The 24558-nt window shown below is 42.6% G+C and overlaps 1 protein-coding gene across 5 annotated transcripts in view; it reads right to left on the bottom strand.

Annotated features, from left to right (window-relative positions):
• The window catches only part of PLCH1 (phospholipase C eta 1), a 209383-nt gene that overhangs the window by 43035 nt on the left and 141790 nt on the right, over window positions 1–24558 (bottom strand). For all 5 annotated transcript variants that reach the window (XM_075268765.1, XM_075268767.1, XM_075268764.1 and 2 more), the window contains 5 exons: window positions 22369–22572; window positions 20671–20791; window positions 19595–19766; window positions 17169–17276; window positions 2570–2731 (listed from right to left, as the gene is read on the bottom strand). In XM_075268765.1, coding sequence (XP_075124866.1) covers window positions 2570–2731; window positions 17169–17276; window positions 19595–19766; window positions 20671–20791; window positions 22369–22572 — 767 coding nt within the window. The remainder of the gene's footprint in view (window positions 1–2569; window positions 2732–17168; window positions 17277–19594; window positions 19767–20670; window positions 20792–22368; window positions 22573–24558) is intronic.

Raw genomic sequence — 24558 nt, 5'->3', positions numbered from 1 at the left:
GATTAGTTGTGGTGTATAGGTGTATCTTATACACTCAAGCATAATCTAAGAATGTAACTTATATCCTGAGCATTTCACTTTATATTTCTGACTCATTTTGACTAACAAGTTAGGACCTTCATGCTGGACTTATACCTGTCTATTAGCCAGAGTATGCCGGGTCTAGCCTACCTCTGTGTGGTCAAGAGGATTGCCCTGAAATTAGCAATTGATCAGTGGCGAATACCTAACCATCAATATTGTGAGGGTGATGATACGCTGTTACTGCCACAAGAGGGGTATACATTTGGATGGCTCTGTGATCCCAAAACAGTTACCTGAACACTGGGGGACGCTGTTCATTTGCAGGTAGACACTACCTGGTTAGCGATCAGAGTTATGGCTATTGTCTTTGTTTTAGCACGTGTATGATGATGGATGCAGCACAAGTGTAGGGGATGACTATTTAACCAGATCAATATCTGTACAACTTAAGAGACAAACCCAGAAGTCCTGTCTGCCGCTATCTCTTAGCAATTATTTCTATTGCCTTATTTACAAATGTCTCCAAATATGAATTTCGGGATAATGAATATTTTAGTTTCTGCTAATGTATTAATTAATATTAATAATGTAGAATGAAATTATAATTTTTATCTTAATGGCTTTTCTAAAACATGATGGAATTTTAATGGCTTTCACTAGGTTGACTGCATTAAACATCATTGTTTATGGGCAGTGCTGACAGTGACAAATGGTTGTCTTTCAGTTTTAACACTAATGATTCAATGCAGGTGCTAGAATTATACATAGCAACAAAACCCATTTTATGATCAAGCGGTGGCTACTAGCCAGGAATTCTGAAAGCAGAAGTTCAAACAATTTATGTAGAAATGAGCTGTGCCTGCACACGACTTGGGATATGTTCATAGATCTCCATGGACTTATAGCTGTCTCTTGTAATAGATCTAGAGACGTATCTGGGACGTATCTCCCATGTTCACAGATAAATATCTGGAGAGGAGGGAGGAGGTGGAGCAACTCTTAGGCCGTGTGCTGATTCTGAGCACATGACCCATGGTCGGAACCAGCCTGGGGGAAGTAAGTAAAAGTAAACTCCCTGGACAACCACTTCAGTGCTGCCTCCAATAATGTGCATCAGCAGTTTTGAATCACTTTAAAGAATTGGCTTCTGTATTTCCTAAAGAAGCCATATTTCTTGTAGAAGAGTAGCATGCAATGGCGTAGCCGTAGACAGTTTCCTTATACGGTGTCTGACAGTACCCAGGAACCCATTGGAATAGCAGGAGATGTCTATTTTCTATGGCAATAGCATTTGTGTTCCATGTGATTTGGTTGGCAAATATAATCCTGTGCATATCGTATCTAAACTTGATTTTAACTTTCATCTTGTTTTAACTTGCCCTCTTCCACTGAAGCGATCAGTGTATGTGAAAACACTCATGAGCTTCTTCACCAGTCCACATACATACATGACGCAGAAAGATAAGGAGGGATAGTAAAACCTTCAAGTGATAGACTTCTTTCCTTACAGAGTTGATTTATCAGGTGAAATACTAACCAGGTCGCCTATCCTTATCTATCTGTAGTCTGCTGGAGTATGAGCTGAACTTTACAGACAATACAATACAGTTTATGGAAGTTTACAATGTATTACAAAGTTAAATATTATCACCTGAACTACTGACATATGAAATACAAAAAGTTTTAAAAGCTTAGTTATGCTATAATGAATTACTTATTCAGATTCATTACAGGAGATTCAATGGACAGGTATCCAGTCTCTGGACGTAAGCAATGAGGCAGACATATAAACATATATTGTACATAAAATATATTAATATGTTGTATAACTTTGTACGACAGATAAGATTTATTGGAAAAACAGAACCCTATATTTTGCTGGGTTAAGGTGTCACTGATTCATATTGGGATTTGTTGCAACCTGGTAAATAACTTGCACCTATTTGTTTCATTGGTAGCTGCATGTTCTGCATATAATGGCATTACTGTTGCTTGCAGTGATTTGTTACAGCATTATAGATGCAAAGGTACATACATAGGTCAGAGGATGAGGTGCGAGCAAGCATCAGGGGAATTAACAGGTGTCTAAGTTTGGTTAGGTTAGTGCATATACAGCTGGCTTTTGCCCCTTTAAAGGGAACCAGGTTTGGGGAGATTATACCTCCAGCATATCCTTATGCACCAATAGTTTAGGGGAGACTATACCTCTAGCATGTCCTTATGCACCACTGGTTTAGTGTCCAAAAAGTACCGTTGCTAGTTTCTCAGCCCCAGATTCCTTTAATAAAACAAAACATCAATACTTGACAAAAGGAGTCCATGATTCTCATTGGAATTATCTCTGGAGCTTACAGTGCATGCACATTTCTCCAGTAGAGTCAAGGGCATGCATACATTTGACATACAGGGTCCATTAGTATATATCAAAAAGAAGGACTTCTGGGAGCACCAGTGAAACAATATCCATAATTTCAGGTTATTTTCATTACACTTTATTAGAAAAAAGTACATAATCCTCATTGTTCTTGAAGCCAGCAGCATTTACCTGTTTTAGATTAACGTTCAAGCCTTCATGAGTTGCCTTCAGTAAAGCTCTCACAGTAAAACTGTCAGGATCCTCCTTGTCCCTGATCTGAGATTCTTTCAGTAAAGACTCCAGTTTTTTTCTAATGAAAGATTCTACTTGGTGTTCTGTTGTTCCGTTGCTCTGCAAAGGATTAACACAAAACCCATTAACATGTGGTTCATTCAGTGCTCTAGGCTAATTTATAAAAATGTATTCAGCTATGCCAAACAAAAAAAAAAACAGCACTGAATGTGTTTTCTCTATGAAAGCAAATTCAGTTTTTGTTTCATCTAAAGCAACAAACCCAAAACTGTAATCTACTGCACAAAAATAACCATTGTCACTACGCATGGCCACATGTTTTATATTCAGTGGCACCTGAGGGAATGGGGCTTTATAAAGGGATAAGGGTCATAGGTTTGGCATACTATAATCAAGTTCAAGTCTGCATAAAACAGTGACAAACATGCTTGGTTCAGCCGATACATCTCATATTTCCTATAGTATTGATGAAAAATGAAAAAAAAAAGTATAATAATATATATGTCATTGTTTCCTCTGTAAATACATCCTGGCCTGGAGATTGGCATGTGGACCGAGCTTTATGACAGGGTGTCGGTATAAGTCATGAATTTTTGATGTTGCTGTTGTACCCATACTTTGTCATTAAGTATCAAATATTACATATATCCAGGTCACCACTCATTTCCTGCAAGTTTATTTGGCCATTGATGTGGTTTGGGAAAGTGTTGTGTTGTCTCTTATAAACCCTGGAATCACAGCATACAAAGATTATATGTTATGGGTGGCAGAAGACTGGTTAAATCCCATTTCCATGTAACCCTTCCTGTCTTCCCCACCAACATTTTTACTTTTGTTACTTTTGAAAAACACTTCAATAAATCAGACAATTTAAAAAACTAAAAACCACAAGGACTATTTACTTTAGCTATCAGGACCCAAAAAGATTTTATCTTTGGATTGGCAGTGAGCCACTTTACTTCCAACATTGGAGAACAAACTGCTAAATAAAAGATGCCCTCCTCTGGAACAAACAATTTATTACAGTCCTTATGATTTTAAAAAATAAAATAGCATGAAATAACAATTTTACTGTTGCTATTTCATTTTTTTTCTAAGACTCTTCTGTGCAAATCATTTCATATCATTGATAATTTGTCTGAAGCTGAAATACACAGTAACACGGTCATGCTCCTATTGTTTCTGTATCTGCTGCTAATTCCATCAACGGCAAGCACTGGAAGTATGAAAACAACTGTGCTGAACAGAAACACTTGGTAAGATAATGAGAATGAAGAATACCTACTGAGCTATTGCAACACTATCTGGTGAGCATTTAAGCATATTTAGTTTCTTATCTATCAGCTCAGAAAAAAAAAAGAGTTAAATGTGATGTATACAAGAAAGGACAAAGATGACCCTATTGTTCATATGTATTACACTGTGATGTGTTCAGTGTTGGGAAATGGGAAAAAAAAAATCACAACATTTAGAAGACAAAATGAGCTTATATAAACACCTAATGTATCTAGTCACCAGAAGCTAAAATAAACTAATAGTAATGTTACAAATTGTAACACTATTATAAACATTGCATTGTACTGTATTGGAATATATTATTAATAGAGATGAGCGAACAGTGTTCTATCGAACTCATGTTTGATCGGATATTAGGCTGTTCGGCATGTTCGAATCGAATCGAACACCGCGTGGTAAAGTGCGCCATTACTCGATTCCCCTCCCACCTTCCCTGGCGCCTTTTTTGCTCCAATAACAGCACAGGGTAGGTGGGACAGGAACTACGACACCGGTGACGTTGAAAAAAGTAGGCAAAACCCATTGGCTGCCGAAAACATGTGACCTCTAATTTAAAAGAACAGCGCCGCCCAGCTTCGCGTCATTCTGAGCTTGCAATTCACCGAGGACGGAGGTTTCCGTCCAGTTAGCTAGGGGTTAGATTCTGGGTAGGCAGGGACAGGCTAGGATAGGAAGGAGAAGACAACCAACAGCTCTTATAAGAGCTAAATTCCAGGGAGAAGCTTGTCAGTGTAACGTGGCACTGACGGGCTCAATCGCCGCAACCCAGCTTTCCCAGGATCCTGAATGGAATACACTGTCAGTGTATTCCCGTATACCCGATATATACCCCCGATACCCGTTCCAACGGTGTGCCCCCCCACCTTCACCCCAGAAATACCCTGCAAGTCCCCTAGCAATAGGATTGGGGCTATATACACCCACTATTTTTGCTACTGCCATATAGTGCCATTGTCTCACTGGGAATTCAAAGAATATATTGGGCTTACATATAACTTCAATTCCAGGGAGAAGCTTGTCAGTGTAACGTGGCACTGACGGGCTCAATCGCCGCAACCCAGCTTTCCCAGGATCCTGAATGGAACACACTGACAGTGTATTCCCGTATACCCCATATATACACCCCAAATCCCCGTTCCAACGGTGTGCCCCCCCACCTTCACCTCAGAAATACCCTGCAAGTCCCCTAGCAATAGAATTGGGGCTATATACACCCACAATTTTTGCTACTGGTATATAGTGCCATTGTCTGACTGGGAATTCAAAGAATATATTGGGGTGACGTGCACCCACAATTTTTGCTACTGCTATACAGTGCCATTGTCTCACTGGGAATTCAAAGAATATATGGGGGTTATGTGCACCCACAATTTTTAATACTGGTATACAGTGCCATTGTCTGACTGGGAATTCAAAGAATATATGGGGGTTACGTGCACCCACAATTTTTAATACTGCTATACAGTGCCATTGTCTGACTGGGAATTCAAAGAATATATGGGGGTTACGTGCACCCACAATTTTTAATACTGCTATACAGTTCCTTTGTCTCACTGGGAATTCAAAGAATATATGGGGGTTATGTGCACCCACAATTTTTAATACTGGTATACAGTGCCATTGTCTGACTGGGAATTCAAAGAATATATGGGGGTTATGTGCACCCACAATTTTTACTACTGGTATACAGTGCCATTGTCTGACTGGGAATTCAAAGAATATATGGGGGTTACGTGCACCCACAATTTTTAATACTGCTATACAGTTCCATTGTCTCACTGGGAATTCAAAGAATATATGGGGGTTATGTGCACCCACAATTTTTAATACTGGTATACAGTGCCATTGTCTGACTGGGAATTCAAAGAATATATGGGGGTTACGTGCACCCACAATTTTTAATACTGCTATACAGTTCCTTTGTCTCACTGGGAATTCAAAGAATATATGGGGGTTATGTGCACCCACAATTTTTAATACTGGTATACAGTGCCATTGTCTGACTGGGAATTCAAAGAATATATGGGGGTTATGTGCACCCACAATTTTTAATACTGGTATACAGTGCCATTGTCTGACTGGGAATTCAAAGAATATATGGGGGTTATGTGCACCCACAATTTTTAATACTGGTATACAGTGCCATTGTCTGACTGGGAATTCAAAGAATATATGGGGGTTATGTGCACCCACAATTTTTAATACTGGTATACAGTGCCATTGTCTGACTGGGAATTCAAAGAATATATGGGGGTTATGTGCACCCACAATTTTTACTACTGGTATACAGTGCCATTGTCTGACTGGGAATTCAAAGAATATATTGGGGTGACGTGCACCCACAATTTTTAATACTGGTATACAGTGCCATTGTCTGACTGGGAATTCAAAGAATATATGGGGGTTACGTGCACCCACAATTTTTAATACTGCTATACAGTTCCTTTGTCTCACTGGGAATTCAAAGAATATATGGGGGTTATGTGCACCCACAATTTTTACTACTGGTATACAGTGCCATTGTCTGACTGGGAATTCAAAGAATATATTGGGGTTATGTGCACCCACAATTTTTACTACTGGTATATAGTGCCATTGTCTGACTGGGAATTCAAAGAATATATGGGGGTTATGTGCACCCACAATTTTTACTACTGGTATACAGTGCCATTGTCTGACTGGGAATTCAAAGAATATATGGGGGTTACGTGCACCCACAATTTTTAATACTGCTATACAGTTCCTTTGTCTCACTGGGAATTCAAAGAATATATGGGGGTTATGTGCACCCACAATTTTTAATACTGGTATACAGTGCCATTGTCTGACTGGGAATTCAAAGAATATATGGGGGTTATGTGCACCCACAATTTTTAATACTGGTATACAGTGCCATTGTCTGACTGGGAATTCAAAGAATATATGGGGGTTATGTGCACCCACAATTTTTAATACTGGTATACAGTGCCATTGTCTGACTGGGAATTCAAAGAATATATTGGGGTTATGTGCACCCACAATTTTTACTACTGGTATATAGTGCCATTGTCTGACTGGGAATTCAAAGAATATATGGGGGTTATGTGCACCCACAATTTTTACTACTGGTATACAGTGCCATTGTCTGACTGGGAATTCAAAGAATATATTGGGGTTATGTGCACCCACAATTTTTACTACTGGTATATAGTGCCATTGTCTGACTGGGAATTCAAAGAATATATGGGGGTTATGTGCACCCACAATTTTTAATACTGGTATACAGTGCCATTGTCTGACTGGGAATTCAAAGAATATATTGGGGTTATGTGCACCCACAATTTTTACTACTGGTATATAGTGCCATTGTCTGACTGGGAATTCAAAGAATATATGGGGGTTATGTGCACCCACAATTTTTAATACTGGTATACAGTGCCATTGTCTGACTGGGAATTCAAAGAATATATGGGGGTTACGTGCACCCACAATTTTTAATACTGCTATACAGTTCCTTTGTCTCACTGGGAATTCAAAGAATATATGGGGGTTATGTGCACCCACAATTTTTACTACTGGTATACAGTGCCATTGTCTGACTGGGAATTCAAAGAATATATTGGGGTTATGTGCACCCACAATTTTTACTACTGGTATATAGTGCCATTGTCTGACTGGGAATTCAAAGAATATATGGGGGTTATGTGCACCCACAATTTTTACTACTGGTATACAGTGCCATTGTCTGACTGGGAATTCAAAGAATATATGGGGGTTACGTGCACCCACAATTTTTAATACTGCTATACAGTTCCTTTGTCTCACTGGGAATTCAAAGAATATATGGGGGTTATGTGCACCCACAATTTTTACTACTGGTATACAGTGCCATTGTCTGACTGGGAATTCAAAGAATATATGGGGGTTACGTGCACCCACAATTTTTAATACTGCTATACAGTTCCTTTGTCTCACTGGGAATTCAAAGAATATATGGGGGTTATGTGCACCCACAATTTTTACTACTGGTATACAGTGCCATTGTCTGACTGGGAATTCAAAGAATATATTGGGGTTATGTGCACCCACAATTTTTACTACTGGTATACAGTGCCATTGTCTGACTGGGAATTCAAAGAATATATGGGGGTTACGTGCACCCACAATTTTTAATACTGCTATACAGTTCCTTTGTCTCACTGGGAATTCAAAGAATATATGGGGGTTATGTGCACCCACAATTTTTACTACTGGTATACAGTGCCATTGTCTGACTGGGAATTCAAAGAATATATTGGGGTTATGTGCACCCACAATTTTTACTACTGGTATACAGTGCCATTGTCTGACTGGGAATTCAAAGAATATATGGGGGTTACGTGCACCCACAATTTTTAATACTGCTATACAGTTCCTTTGTCTCACTGGGAATTCAAAGAATATATGGGGGTTATGTGCACCCACAATTTTTAATACTGGTATACAGTGCCATTGTCTGACTGGGAATTCAAAGAATATATTGGGGTTATGTGCACCCACAATTTTTAATACTGCTATACAGTTCCTTTGTCTCACTGGGAATTCAAAGAATATATGGGGGTTATGTGCACCCACAATTTTTAATACTGGTATACAGTGCCATTGTCTGACTGGGAATTCAAAGAATATATGGGGGTTATGTGCACCCACAATTTTTAATACTGGTATACAGTGCCATTGTCTCACTGGGAATTCCACAAATAATTTGGGGATTCATTCACCCTACATCTCAGGCTCTTGCCATATTCACCCAGGTTGTCAGTGCTGCACCAGCTCGTTCCCAGACAGCTCGGCCCGAAAAACACGTTACCTATATAGAGGATTTGGACAATGAAGACAACATGTTCTAAATCTAATGTCTGCACCTTCTCCAGAATTAAAATAAAGGCAGCGTTTAACTTTCAAATAGCACTGCACAAAGGAAGAGCTTATCAGCTTGTCTCATGACATGCTACTGAAAAGTTTCATTTGTGTATCTTAATGTAAATATAGTTGTATAAGCTTTTTGGGTTTTAGGCACTGCCAAGTTATTTATTACCACCCGCTCCCTTATAATGATGATGACGCCAAAGTCACTGTGGGTGTTCAGAGCTCACAGCTTTGGGTGACATTTGTCTTGCTCTCTGTCGGTACCAGCTGTCTTTTTGGATACCGTAAAGTTATGTTGACTTTATTAACAGCTATAGAAGCTTTAGCCAGGTTGTGACGGTGTGTAACCCTAACAACACTAAGTGGGATACACATTAATAGTCAGTCTATGTACGCTAAACGTATCACTGAAGTAATTTTTTTTCCCTCTCCCCTAATATAAGAAAGGAACAGACATTAGACCTAGACCGGGGTTCGAGGCTTGAAAAAATCCAGTATTATTTGTTCTTCATGATGTGAAATATGTGTTGAAAAGCAACCCAAGATGAAGTCAGCCATGTGTGCCAGTGTGTTACTTGGCATGCCTTTGCTGGCCCCAACTGTAAGGGTCACTCTCCATTTCCTCCATTTTCCACTCCCCTTCACACCATTTGTGGTGAAGCAATGGGATGCACTGAAGTGCACCCTCTAGCCTCGTGTGGGATAGGGACATCAGATGCCACTCCAACCCCCTCGTCTTCCTCCGCCAGCCAACGGTGCGAAGATGAGAGGAGTGTGCTCTGAATGTTTTCTGCCTAGCAGAGGCTAGTTCTCACTTACGAAAATGGCCCCACTTTGACCTGTATATCAGGCACAATGGTGTAGGTTTCAAAGAAACATAGCACCAACAAGTTGGAAAACGTGGGCCATGCGTGGACCGTGTTTGAGTCTGGCAAGCTCCAGATCTGCTACCAGGTTCCAGCCATTATCACAGGCGCAAAAATGCCAGGCCCCAGGTGTAGCAGGGAAAAAAAAATGCCATCTCAGCCAGGATGGCATCCCTGACCTCGGAGGCACTGTGCTGTCTGTCCCCCAAGCTGATCAGTTTCAGCACGGCCTACTGACATCTCCCCATGCCAGTGTTACAGTGTTTTCCGCTAGTAGCTGGGGTGGAGGTTGCAGCTTCGTAGGGTTTCAGTCTACTCCTGCCATGAATTTTGGCCTGGGAGAGGAGATAGGCCACCCCAGTTTGCACCCGGGGAACAGACTCCACCACATTCACCCTGCCTGTCATTAAAGATAAGCACTGCAGCATCCCTGACCACAGGCGCTTGTCCATGTGTCGGTGGTCAAGTGGACCTTGCAGCAAAGCGCAGAGCTCTGGGCCCGACTGATGTTATGGGACACATGCAGGCGCAAGGCAGAGACAGCACACCAAGAGAAGTAGTAACGGCTAGGCCCAGCATAGGGAGGTGCCCCAGCTGCCATCTGCTGACGGAAGGCCTGGGTCTCCAGAAGCATAAACAAACACCAACATCTCCAGGGCCAGCAGTTTATCGATGAGGCTGTTACAGGCTTGGGCATGGGGGTGGGTTGTATTGTACTTCTGCCTGCAATGAAAAGCTTGGGAAATGTGGAGTGGCTGGGAAGAGGCGCATGATGGTGCAGGCCAAAAGGGCGCATGAGGGTGAACTCCCCAATGTGTCAGAGATAGGTGTGTAGGTGTCCTTGCATCATATACTTGCACCATATTTGGCTTTGGAAGTTAATTTTGTGCCAAAAAGTGGTTAAGACAGCGATCCCTCAGCTACTCCCGTTACACTGTCTATTGAAGTTACCATCTGTGGAAGTGGACCACCATTTCTAAGATCCCAAAGGAAGCAGGCAAGAGATGTGCAGTTCAGAAAAAAAGATGAGAAAATAAGTTTAGGCTGTAGAGCACAGAGGGATCGGAGAGGACAGAGCTGGTGTCGGCCAGGTATTCCCACAACATGCGCCTATACTTGTCCCTCCTGGTGACACTAGGCCCCTGAGTGGCAGTAATTTGTCCAGGGGGGCCATTAACGTGTTCCAGACCTAGGAATAAGTCTTCCAACAGGGTAGAGTTTTGCATGCCTTTGCTTCTACCCACTGTTTTTGCTGCTTAGCTTCCCTCCACATCTACTCTGCTTTCACCCCTAAACATCACCCCAGTTTATGCCTTTGCTTCTACCCAGGTTTTTTGTTGATTTAGCTTCCCTCTACATCTACACTGCTTTAGCCCCTAGACATCACCCCTGTCCATGTGGGGTCGGTGGCCTCGTCATCCACCAACTCCTCTTCCAATTGCGCACTGCCCCCTTACTGCAAACCGCACATGACCACAGCTTGCCTTGATGGCAACTGTGTCTCATGATCCCCACTTAGGTCCAGACAAGTCGGTGGCGGGTCCAAAACCCCAAAATTGGAAGGAAATGGCAGATGCTGCAGTATTTCTAACACCTGTTCCTGGTGCTCGGGCCTGGTCTGTGTTGTACCCTGCACCCTGCTTAACGCATCTGCCATATCCGAAGTTGTGCTGAGCGCATGCTAATGTTTCGTGTCCAGTGCAATGGATGGGATGGGATTTCACATAAGTCTGCCACCCATGGCCACTCATGGTTGAGCAACTGAGGGAGTTGACTTTGACGAACCCGAGGGTTTTGGAGTTGGAACTACATCAAAGGTCTGTGCTGCTCACACACTCTGCTCAACACATGATATGTTTAGTGCCAGCAGTGTGGAGACGTCGCACAACAGCCGTTGTTCCAGCAGGTACAGGCGTTGTAGGAGTGCATAGAGGCTAGCAGCGGCAACTATACACTTTAAAAACTATCCGCACAAGCGCCACACTTTCACCAGTAGCTCAGGAACATTGGGGTACCTTTTTCAAAAGATTAGCAGCAATGAGTTAAAAACGTGGCCCAGGCATGGAATATGTTGCAGGCTGCCAAGCTACAGAGCCAATCCCAGGTTACGGCCATTATCACACATGACAACATGCCTGGGCCCAGGTGCAGTGGCAAAAACCACATTGCCGTCTCATCGAGGATGGCATGACTCACTTTGTAGGCAGTGTGCTGTCTGGCCCCCAAGCTGATGAGCTTCAGCACGGCCCGCTGACGTCTCCCCACACCAGTGTTGCAGCGTTTCCAGCTCGTAGCTGGGGTCAATTTAACAGCGGAGGAGGGTGGTGTTTCAGCCCTCCTCCCAGGAATGTTGTGTGGGGAGACAAGTCAGGCCACCACATTTTGCGACCCGGTCCACGCCTCAACTACATTCAACCACTGTGCCCAAATTGAAAGGTAGCGTCCCTGTCCGCATGCACTTGTCCATTCGTAACTGGTCACATGGAACTTTAGGGCTAAGCGCTGAATTTAGGGACCGCCTCATGTTTGGGGGAAAGTGCTGGTGTGGACGGCACAGTGCGGTGGCGCAGTAGACACTCTGCCCAAAAAGGGCAGAGTGTCCCCCAGCCGGGATTCCAACATCTCCTGGGCCAGATTTCTTGAGATGAGGCCGTTGAAGCCTTGGGCATGTGGGTGGGTTGCGCTGTACTTTAGCATGAAATGAAAGGCTTGGGAGATGGGGAGTTGCTGGGAAGAGGCGCATGATGGCGCGGGCAAAAGGAGAAATGGCAGGAAAAGGTGAGGATAAGGGTGAACTCCCCAAAGTGTCAGAGGCAGATGTGGAGGTGTCCTGGCTCCTGGTCTGGACTGCAGCGCCAGCCCTGTCAACAGTGGAAGAGGCAGTGGCCGCCAGGCCAAACGACGATTATCCTGCGCTTGCTCTCACCCACTGAGCCCAGGGCTTGCCTTCCAAATGATGGCACCCGCAAGAGGTGGTGAGATTCCTCTCCGCAGATCTCCAAACCATCTTGGACTTGCAAATTGCACTAAATTTGTCATGTAACTGACATGTATATGATGAGTCTATCCATTGTCTGTTCATTTTGGTGAAAGTCAGCCTGTCAGCTGACAGACAGCTGTGCTTGTCAGTGATGATGTCACCGGCTGCTTGTACCCCCAGTTTTTGCTGCTTAGCTTGCCTCCACATCCACACTGCTTTTGCCCCTACACATCACCCCTATCCATGCCTGTGCCTCTAGCCATAAGTCTGCCACCCATGGAAACTCATGGTGCAGAAAGTGAGGGAGCTGACTCTGAGGAACCCTTGGGTTTTGTAGCTGGTACTCCATCAAAGGTCTCTGCTGCTCACACACCCTGCTGAACATACGGTATCTAGGGTTAGAGCGTGTGGTGATCTCGCACAACAGTAGGTGCTTCAGGCAGATGTAGGCCTTGCTGGAGTGTATTGCGGCTAGCTCCAGGTACTGTAGACTTGGGAAAGTGGGTGTCCAAGTGCCGCACTTTCACCCTTAGCTCAGCTAATTTGGGGTATGTTTTTAAAAATCATTGCACCACTACATTGAACATGTGGGCCAGGCATGGAACGTGTTGGAGGCTGGCAAGCTCCAGAGCCCTCCAACAAGCTAAAAAACCTGGCCCCAGGGGCAGCGGGGATAAACAAATTGCCATCTCATCCAGGATGGCATCCCTGACCTCAGAGGCAGTGTGCTGTCCGTCTCCCAAGCTGATGAGCTTCAGCCCAGCCTGCTGACGTCTCCCCACACCAGTGTTGCAGCGTTTTCAGCTCGTAGCTGGGGTAAATCTAACAGCGGAGGAGGAGGAGGGTGGTGTTTCAGCCCTCCTCCCAGGAATGTTTTGTGGGGAAACAAGTCAGGAAAATTCTTGAAACGGGAGAGTTTTGCATCTTTGCCCTTGCTGCCTATGGACATCCCTTTGCCTCTAGCCACCATTTTCCCTGCTTTGCTTGCCTCCACATCCACACTGCTTTTGCCCCTAGACATCACCCCAGTCCATGCCTTAGCTTGTACCCCCAGTTTTTCCTGCTTAGCTTGCCTCCACATCCACACTGCTTTTGCCCCTAGACATCACCCCAGTCCATGCCTTAGCTTGTACCCCCAGTTTTTCCTGCTTAGCTTGCCTCCACATCCACACTGCTTTTGCCCCTAGACATCACCCCAGTCCATGCCTTAGCTTGTACCCCCAGTTTTTCCTGCTTAGCTTGCCTCCACATCCACACTGCTTTTGCCCCTAGACATCACCCCAGTCCATGCCTTAGCTTGTATCCCCAGTTTTTCCTGCTTAGCTTGCCTCCACATCCACACTGCTTTTGCCCCTAGACATCACCCCAGTCCATGCCTTAGCTTGTACCCCCAGTTTTTCCTGCTTAGCTTGCCTCCACATCCACACTGCTTTTGCCCCTAGACATCATCCCTATCCATGCCTCTTCCCCTAGCCATAACTCTGCCACCCCTGGAAACTCATGGTGCAGAAACTTTGGTTGCTGACTTTGAGGAACCCTTGGGTTTTGTAGATGGAACTCCATCAAAGGTCTGTGCAGCTCACACACCCTGCTCAAGATATGGTATTGTAGGGTTTCAGCGTGTGTGAATGACGGACAACAGCCTGTGTTTGGACAGATGTAGGCCTTGCTAGAGTGTTTTTAGGCTAGCAGCGACTCCTGTGCACTTGCAAAAGTGGGCGCACAAGCGCCGCATTTTCAACAGTAGCTTCGGTACATTTGGGTATGTTTTTAAAAAACTTTGCACCACTAGGTTAGACGTGGGCCAAACATGGAACGTGTTGGAGGCTGGCAAGCTCCAGAGCCGCTACCAGGTTCCAGCCATTATCACAGGCGTAAAAATGCCAGGCCCCAGGTGTAGCAGGGAAAAAAAAATGCCATCTCAGCCAGGATGGCATCCCTGACCTCGGAGGCACTGTGCTGTCTGTCCCCCAAGCTGATGAGCTTCAGCACCGCCTGCTGACGTCTCCCCACACCAGTGTTTTAGCGTTTGCCGCTAGTAGCTGTGGTGGAGGTTGCAGCGTCGTAGGGTTTCAGTCTACTCCTGCCATGAATTTTGGCCTGGGAGAGGAGATAGGCCACCCCAGTTTGCACCCGGGGAACAGACTCCACCACATTCACCCTGCCTGTCATTAAAGATAAGCACTGCAGCATCCCTGACCACAGGCGCTTGTCCAAGTGTCGGTGGTCAAGTGGACCTTGCAGCAAAGCGCGGAACTAAGGGCCCACCTGATGTTGAGTGACACGTGCTGGTGAAAGGCGGGGACGCCACACCGGGAGAAGTTGAGACGGCTAGGGACGGCATAGTGAGGTGCCACAGTTGCCATCAGGTCCGGGAAGGCGGGAGTTTCAACAAGCCGGAACGCCAACCTCTCCTGGGCCAGCAGTTTAGCGATGTTGGCGTTCTAGGCTTGCGTGGGTGGGTGGTTAGCGGTGTATTTCTGCCGGCGCTCCAATGTCTGAGAGATGGTGGGTTGTTGTAAAGAAGCGCCTGATGGTGCCTTTGATGGTGCAGGAGAAGGAGATAAGACAGAAACAGGGGAGGATGAGGGAGAAGTCAACAAAGTGGCGGAGGCAGATGAAGTGATGTCCTGGCTCGTCCTCTGGAGTGCATCGCCAGCACTGTGAGCAGAGGCAGTGGCATGAACGGCGGGCGACGTTTGTCCTGCCGTTGCTGCCTGCCACTGATTCCATTGCTTGGATTCCAAATGACGGTGCATTGAAGTGGTGGACAGGTTGCTCTTCTCAGGGCCCCTACTCGATTTCGAGAGGCAAATTGTGTAGACGACACTATATCTGTCCTCGGCGCATTCCTTGAAAAAACTCTACACCTTCAAGAAACGTGCCCTCGATGGGGGAGTTTTTCTGGGCTGGGTACAAAAGGGAACATCTTCGGACATTCCGGGTCTGGCCTGGCTTCGGCAAAGCAGCTGACCTCTGCCTCTGGACATGTCTCTGCCTCTAGCTACCCTTTTTGGTGCTGCACCTGCCTCAACATCCACACTACTTTCCCAGCTTGACATCTGCCTTGTCCAGGTGGGGTCGGTGTCCTCGTCGTCCACCACCTCCTCTTCCAACTCCTGTCTCGCCTCCTCCTCCTGCACAATGCGCATGTCAACTGGCTGCCCTGACAGCAACTGCGTCTCATCGTCGTCGATGAGGGTGGGTTGCTGGTCATCCGCCACCAAATCGACCGGAGATGGAATGGAGGAGACTCTAGTGTTTGAGCATCTGGACACAGATACTCGTCTGTTAGGTCCGTGGAATCGCGAAATGGAGGGGCAGGTTGCGGTACAGTCAAAGGAAGGGAGAACAGCTCTGGGGAGCAGGGACAGTTGGGGTTATTGTTCTGAGAAGATTGGGAATTTTGGGTGGAAGGAGGACAAGACTGTTGGGTAAGAGGAGGTAGAGGCTGACTGGCTGGTGGACAATGTGCTTTAAGCGTTATCCGACAGCCATTGCAAGACCTGTTCCTGGTTCTCGGGCCTACTAATCTTTGTACCATTCAGCCTAGTTAATGTGGAACTTTTGTGCAAAGCGCAGAACTTAGGGCCCGCCTGATGTTAAGGGACACACGCTGGTACAAGGCTCAACTCACCCTAAGTGCCAAAAACACTGCTGGTGCAAGGCTCTACTCATGCCAAGGGCCTCAATCTCTGCTGGTAGCTCAGCTTAAGGTCATGTAACTTTGTTTGGAAGGGCTCATGTTAAGGGCTAGAAAAGTGAATTTTGGAAGGTCTTACCACATCACACACACACACACACACACACACACACACACACACACACACACACACACACACACTCAAAATGACAGTTAAGGGTGAGGGCTTTTGGAATTCCCATTGCCTATTCCATTTGTGGTTGTCATGGGGAACGTGATTTAAAGGGGTGGTTGTTACTGTTTGTTGAGCTTAAATTGGGGTTTGTGTCCATCCATTTGGGGAGTAAAGAAGGTTTCCAGGTATTTTCCCACTTTGATAGAGGTTTTTTTGAATGTGGAAAGTGTGTAGTTGTTAGGCAGTGATGTTGGGGTAATAGAGGGTCTTTGGTGTGTTAGATGCCCCCAGGCATGCTTCCCCTGCTGTCCCAGTGTCATTCCAGAGGTGTTGGCATCATTTCCTGGGGTGTCATAGTGGACTTGGTGACCCTCCAGACACGGATTTGGGTTTCCCCCTTAACGAGTATCTGTTCCCCATAGACTATAATGGGGTTCGAAACCCGTTCGAACACACAAACATTGAGCGGCTGTTCGAATCGAATTTCGAACCTCGAACATTTTAGTGTTCGCTCATCTCTAATTATTAAGAGTCTAATGAACGGAAATGAGCTGCAATAACTAACATAGCCACAGAGAAGAGTAAAAGTGCTCAGTGAAAAAAAAGCAAACACTTGCAAAAGTGGACACTGAAACTTATCAGAATAACACGATATTAACGTCACGATAGGGAAGTAATATTGTACTTACAAAGCAATGGCTTAATTTGCATTCCTCCTCTATCTCATCTGCACTGTCTTCATCAGATACCTCCCCCTCTTCAACATCCTCAGCCAGGTCATATGGTAACTTTTTTCCCTGATAAAATATGCAACAGAAATGAATCAAGTGTACAGACACTGGTAAACCCGCTAGGTAAGAAAATGTTATATTAAGGTGCATATGGCAAAAATTAGTACAATATGTAGCATACATTTACATTTTAAATATTATATTTAAACAGAAGGAAACTCCACATCGTGTTAAGGAAAATGCAGCTTCCTTTTTGAGACATGTACTGTATTAGCCAGTCCTCAATTTATATGTACAGAGCCTCTTCTGTGGAAACATTTGGTTGCGTGTACCTCAGCTCTCACATTTGTTATAGCTCTACATAGCAGAAGACATGCAGAGCTATAAAAATGTCTAAAGTGGGTTGTAGCGATGGACACTTAACCAATGTCATCACTGAGGCCCAACCACTGCTATGGGGTTGTGAGAGTTGCCGGAGATTACAGTCACAGCAGCTCCATAGCAGTGAATGGAATGTTGAGTGCAAGCACACTGGCACTCCTTTCACAAAGAGGCTTTAGGGGGACTTTCTATCCCCCATTCACTTGGATCATTGGTGGACCCAATAGTCGGACTCCAAGCAATCGGAACACTTATCCCCTATCCTGTATTATCTACATATGATATAAACAAGTTATATAATCACTAGAAGTAAATTCTAAAGTTATAGAAAACACTGCAGCTTTCTGCATCCTGGACTTTTAATGTACTATATAATGAGATTGATACCTGTATTGTGATAAGTGACTTAAAGGGGTTGTCCAGTCACAGAAAGTTGCCCCCTATCCATGAGATAAGCTGTCACCTACTGATTGGTGATGTCCCACCACTGGAGAACTAGGGTGCTTTGCACCTCAGTTTTCAATGGAGTGGAAGGTCAGACAGTGCATATGGCTCTATTCATTAGAATAGGGACTGCTGGAGATAGCAAGCACTCACTCAGCTATCTCAGTCAGTCTCCATACAAATGATTGGAGCAGCATCTGCCATCAAACCAGACACTACACTGAAAAAAAGAATGCAAGGCATCCCAGTTCTCAAGATTGGTGGAGTTCACATTGGTGAGACACACCCTAATCAGCAGGTTACCCCCTCTCCACAGGTACACCTACCCAAGGTAACTTTTTGTGGCTGGAAAACCCCTTTAACTTTTGGTTAAGAGAAAGTCAATAAGACAATCTTAGTGTTTCCAACCTTGTAGTAAGTTGTCTGTTGATATAGAAAAACAGTGTAAAAAATAAATCTTAAGAAATTGAACTTATCCAAAAAAGATAAAGGGGTTCTCCCATCTCAGCCCTTCAGTCAGGCTGTATGCAGTGTCTGCTTCTCACTTCCTGTATTTCTCTCCCTCCCCCTCCCTCCTGCTGAAAGGACACACAACACTTCTGCAGGTCAGATAATATGCAGATGCCTGTACAGAATGGCCTCCGTGTTATCTGTGTGTTAACATAGAGAGATAACATACTCCGCTTTATCAGCAGAGTGCAATTATCTGAACAAATTGTCCTGCCGGAACTGAGTAAGTGGCATCACTTGTCCAATTTCCCAGGTCCGTGGTTATAGCAACTGTATAAACAATGGGTACAATTATAAACAATGGGAGGAATAAATTCACATACCAGGCAAACAAAGCAGAATTTCAAAAGCAATATATTTTGAAAAAGGCTTCAATTTACATAAGCTACCAGTATAGATAGGATCCTTGAGACGGGACAACCCCTTTAAGCCCAACATCTGACGTATTATTGTTAAATATTACAAGTGCTGCAAATACAGTATTCATTACTAGATATGAATGTAATATTAGTATCTGCAAATGAGTGTTCATTAACAGAAAAATTCGTCACTACATATATTTTCTCATAGTCTAATTATTTCAAATGATTTTTAGATTCGTCTATACATTATAAATGAATTGAGCTTCTAGCTGTTCTGTAATCTGCAGCCTGACATTAAAACTAGAATTATTCTGTTTCATTTTTTTTTCTGGAAACAGAGTAGAATTACCATGTAAATATTGCTACTTTAGATGGGTAATCCAGGATTTTACACTTTAGGCCAGGAAGGGTAATGTACAATTGATGGGAACCCTACAAGTCAGTAGAGCAAAGTGGCATTGGCGCTCACTATATCACAGCAGGGCCCTTTTTTTGAAGTATGTCAATACAATAAAATTCATACACATGTGACTGTACCTGACATTGCAGCTCAGCCCTTTCACGTACAACATGGTTGTGTGGCATTAACCTGCTATATCAGACACCAGTAAAATTGTTATTAAGTCTTTACAAGCCAATATATACTGCACTTTGTACGAAATAAAGACCATTCCTGATCTGAATTACCTTTACAAGGATCTTGCCCTTTAGGTTCTGGGGGCTTGGAAGTTGTTTGTTTTCTCCAAGTGGAATTAAAGATAAGTCAAGTTTTTCCCCAAGTATTTCTTTAAGATACTGAGCAATTTTCCTTTGCTGTTGAATGTTACAGTGGTTTTCAATAGACAGAACTACAGGATACCTACAATAAAATTGAATAGGTATAAACAGCCCAGATAAAATGTAACACCTTCAAAAAATACCTAAAAATAAAGGTCACTTGCCATTTAACCAGTTTACAAAGGCCATTCACCCTCTACTGTCCTGCCCAACACATGTAGACTTCCCTTTTTAAAATTGACCAATATTAAGAGATGTTCTATAACCTATATTTTCTCTCACTTTTCTTTTCTTTTTAACACAACACATTATTCTTCTTATTTTAAGTCTGCAACTTCTAATTTTCCTGAAAACATCAAAGTTCAGAATGCAATTGTAAATCTCAAACGTATCATCTAAAGGAATTACAATGAAAAACAATGTAATGCACATTTCTCACACAAAGGACTCAAAGCGCAGGGAGCATCATTGATGTTTGAGAGAGATTCTGGGAGGAAAGTGGTAAAATGATTGTCCAGATACAAAAAGTGAGTCCTGTGTCCCACAAACAATAAAGTATCCTGAGACCACTCATATGTGGTGTTACTTTTCATCCAAGGGAGTGGGCTCACTCGTCAATTTTACCTAAGAACACTGCCATGAATAAAGAATGGAATCACATCCTTCATGAGCAACGTCTCCTAAGGATCCAGGAGCAATATGGTGATGAACAATACTTTTTCCAGTATGGTGTATTACCATGTCACAAAGCAAAAGTCATAACTAAGTGGTTTGATAAACTTTTGGCTGTGACTGTGTCTCTGCTTTAGCATCAATGTGATTACAAATATGTGCATTTAAAGAATATCACGATTCTTGTCCTGCTCCATTCTTTACATTGGTGTCTTTAGACAGTTTCTTATTAAAACCATAGAATCTGCCTGAAAGTAGATTGTGTTTTCAAGAAGACAATTCATGTTTCATTAAAGTTAGTGGAAATAACATACTCGTTTTTAACAAATGCATGCTTGTTGATGGCCTCCACAACATCTTTAAAGGGAATTTTCGAGGTGAGTGTGTATCCATGGTGCACAACGGGCTCTCCGTCTGGTCCATCCCAACAGTCAACTGTGAAAAAGCAGAATTGGGAAGATTTAGTTAAGCTGTTAAATAAAACCTCTTAAGAATATAAGTCTGGTGAACTTCAAAGTGTGAGAAACAGAGAAATTTCATCCAGATTTAATAAAATGAAAAGCTTAGAAGTAAAATAAGTACATTGCATTCTATAATCACATCCCAAACCGCAAGTCAGAAAAAGGAACAGTAATGTATTACTCAGAAATGTTACATAGTTATTTGGGGAAACGCTATATATTAAATTCATCTTCAATATGTACAGTCCTTGTACATGCCAGGAAATTCGCTCAACATAAATACAATATGCATACAGCAGTCAGGTTTCTTTACATAGGATGATCTACTGCCAATAATGTAGCATCTTTTATCAAGCACAAACAATGTATCCACCCAATAAACAAGGGCTTTTCCAGTTTGTTCGGCGATTGTTTATACACTTAGACGTGGCAGTTATTGGTACCCAGTGTTTCTAGGAATGTTTCATGTGACAATGCCTTTACATACAGTGATTCTGTGTACGACTTAGTAATACCTGTAGCCAATGTGATAGAATACATGGTTAATATGATAAATCTAGTTACATGAGATCAACCAACCCAACAGACATGAGATCTTTAACAGCAATGCCAAATATTCAACTGACAGCAATGCTTTATTTACAGACATTAGAAAGGTTGGTTACAAGTTAGACTGTCAGTAGATCCCACAAAAATTTTATTTTCAACAAATATCTAATGGCTATGGCCGCATTATGGCCATCGCAATTCTATGATGAGGCTGAAATAAGCAGTTGACAGACTTCCCTGGATCTTAATTTCCCAAGTGAAACCATAAAAGTTAGATTCAGTCCACTCAATTTGATCAAGTTTACGTCACACAATAAGCACCTGGTAGCTCCCACATCTCTGTCATCATCTAGTGTCTGGTAACTTGTAATGAGATATGTACAGTATAGTATAATAGCAGATTTATTGATTGGATATACTGATAGCTGTAAATGATCAATTTTTCTTTATTGTTAATTGCATTATTTACTGCTCACTTGTTGTTATCCGTAGAAAAATCTTAATGGCTGCTAATTGCACATAGAAATTAATTTCTGTAAATAAAAGCTGTATTACTTCAGCCAAACAACAAAGCGTAATTACAGTAGTAACAGGATTCATTAGGGAAACCAGATAAGCAACTAAGAAAGTAATTAACCCCTCCATTGATGGAAGCTATGGATGGAACAATATAAATAATATACCAATACAATGTACTTGATTATCTTTTATGTATATATGGTCATATATACTAGATTATTTGTTCGTTGCACATTCAGAAGATATCAAAAGAAACTAGAACAGTATGCACATGGCCATATTATCACCACCTCAATTCAATGTATAAATACATGATTGACTTATACCACTACTCCCGGTTATTTCACGAGATACCATATAATCATACAGGTATGCTACAACTAATCTGATCTATCTTTTCACTATATCCATCTGATAGACTAAAACACTTTATATTGATGGCCGCATTATGTAATGTTGTTGGTCACTGTACCGCTAACATACCTTCTATACATCGGCAGCCATCTTGTAAAACCCAGGCATACATATCCACCTTTGACTGAGATAGAAGTTGGTCGCCAGTTAAATAAGTATTATGGGATGATGCAATGTAATAATTGCACAAAGGCTGATCCATATCCTGGTAAACTTCACTGTGCAAAGGGTTAAAAATGTCACCTGCAGGGCTTCTCATAAAACTGGTGAAACCTTTAGAGAAAAATAAAACAAAGCACTGTTATTTCCTTTAGTAAAAAATACAATATTATAAACAGTCAAAGTCTGCAGCAAACATGCTGATAAAGTAGCAAAGCTCAACACTGAGCTTGAGTACATTGTGTGGCATATGAAAGAGTTTCTTCCGATGTGGGCACCATTAGAATACATGGCACAGTTGGCAGCTATTCTCCCTAGAACCTCACACCGTCTTCTTATCAAACACTATACAGAGTATATGTGCAAGTCATAAACATCTAAAAACAGTCTGTACTCAAGGAAAAAGTGCTGATATAGCTGCATTGTTCTTGCAGATTGCACATTGATCTGGCAAAGATTTCTTTTACACCCCACTCCTTGACTTTTTCTTATTGAATATAGTTTGAGAACTTTAAAGTGTTTTCTAATATAGTCCATAATTATAGAATGATTTATATCACCAGACATAGCCATAAATGCGTATTTCCATTATATATTTCAAGCAGGAGAGACTGACGTTTTTGCACCATTTTGTGGTAAATTTAATTTATTGGTTGACATTTTTTTTTAATAGGGGAAATGGAAAAAATAGCAATTCTGTCATTATTTTTATGGGTTTTTTGCAATACATTCAATGTTCAACGCTGTTCATTTAGGGTTATCTTTTCTTATGGTTAAGAATTGGATTTGATTTGCTTTATCTTACCTGAATCCTTTCCTACTGCAGGCATTTTTCGATTTTTGTTTCTGATAAAAATAAAGTTGGTGGTTTGGGCTACCAACTCCACAGCCCTGTTAGGCAAACAGCCCTCTGATTTCATTGCAAATAAGGCTATGGACACATGCTGAGGAAAATCTGTCTATTTGTTGCAGAGATTGCTATGGGTTTTTGAAGCAAAGCCAAAATTGACTTAAGGCCCCTTGCAAACGATTGTGGTGTGGGTCACTGTGCTATTTGTGTATTTCTTGGATAGAACACTGACCAATTCTTTTCCATGAGCCTGTACACACGACCTTGTTTGCACGGTCCCATGTGTGGACCAACATTACAGGCCACATCAGATAGGACAGATCCTATTCCTGTCCTATTTTGCAATCTGTGCTTCTATTCATTTAATGAAAGGAGCCATGGAAACACGGCCCATGCATGGGCAGCACACAAAGACATCCCCGTGTCCCCCCGCGTGCAGCCCGGGTTTTTAATTCACGGCAGGCCAGTTGCAGACGACCATGCTGCAACTGGCCTAAGGTTAAGGTCCCAAGTAGCCAGCCACAGCAAAAAAGTGCTGTGGGAAAAACCATGGCAACGCATTTTCACAGACTTTCTACTTCCATTATACCTATAGAGAAACAACAGAATTTCCGTTGGCGTAATTGACATGCTGCGATTTCCAAAATCGCAATGTTTTTGCAAATCACAGTATGTCTGACGTGCATATTTTTCAGCAATGTGTGGATAGGATTTGTTTCTATTGCAGCCTAAAAAAGAATGAGAAATATAAATGGGAGCACTTGAATATATCTCCCTTCTGATAAATTCACTCCTGACTTTGGTGGCAAAATAAGCAGGAAAAAATCTAGAAATAATGACACAGATATGAAATATCAAATTCTTCTCTATATAACACACAACATAATGTTCTGCCAACACCTATGGCTTCTTTTGATTACAAGACCCATTCTGTCCTTTATTGAAGGCAATGTGATTGGAAAGAAGTCTGCCACACTGCAACCTCAAATAGCAGAAATAAATGGACTTATCTAATCTTATAGTAATATATACAATTGTCTGTATTATGAATATCTGGAAATGATTTCCATGTATCCATGGATGCTGCTGAAACCTGTGTATGCAAAGCAGCTTGTACTTAAATAACTCTATATTGAATAAGACATAGAAAACAAGATTTAAGATTCAAGACCATGCAAAGCAAGGATGTAATTGATGAGTCAAAGCTAATGCAGCAAGAAAGCTATAACAGAAATTGGTTTTATACATAT

The sequence above is a fragment of the Leptodactylus fuscus genome, chromosome 3 (genome assembly GCF_031893055.1).
Source record: "Leptodactylus fuscus isolate aLepFus1 chromosome 3, aLepFus1.hap2, whole genome shotgun sequence".
Classification (NCBI taxonomy): Eukaryota; Metazoa; Chordata; class Amphibia; order Anura; family Leptodactylidae; genus Leptodactylus; species Leptodactylus fuscus.
Note: the sequence above shows the minus strand (reverse complement) of the source record. Positions and strands in the feature narration are given on the sequence as shown.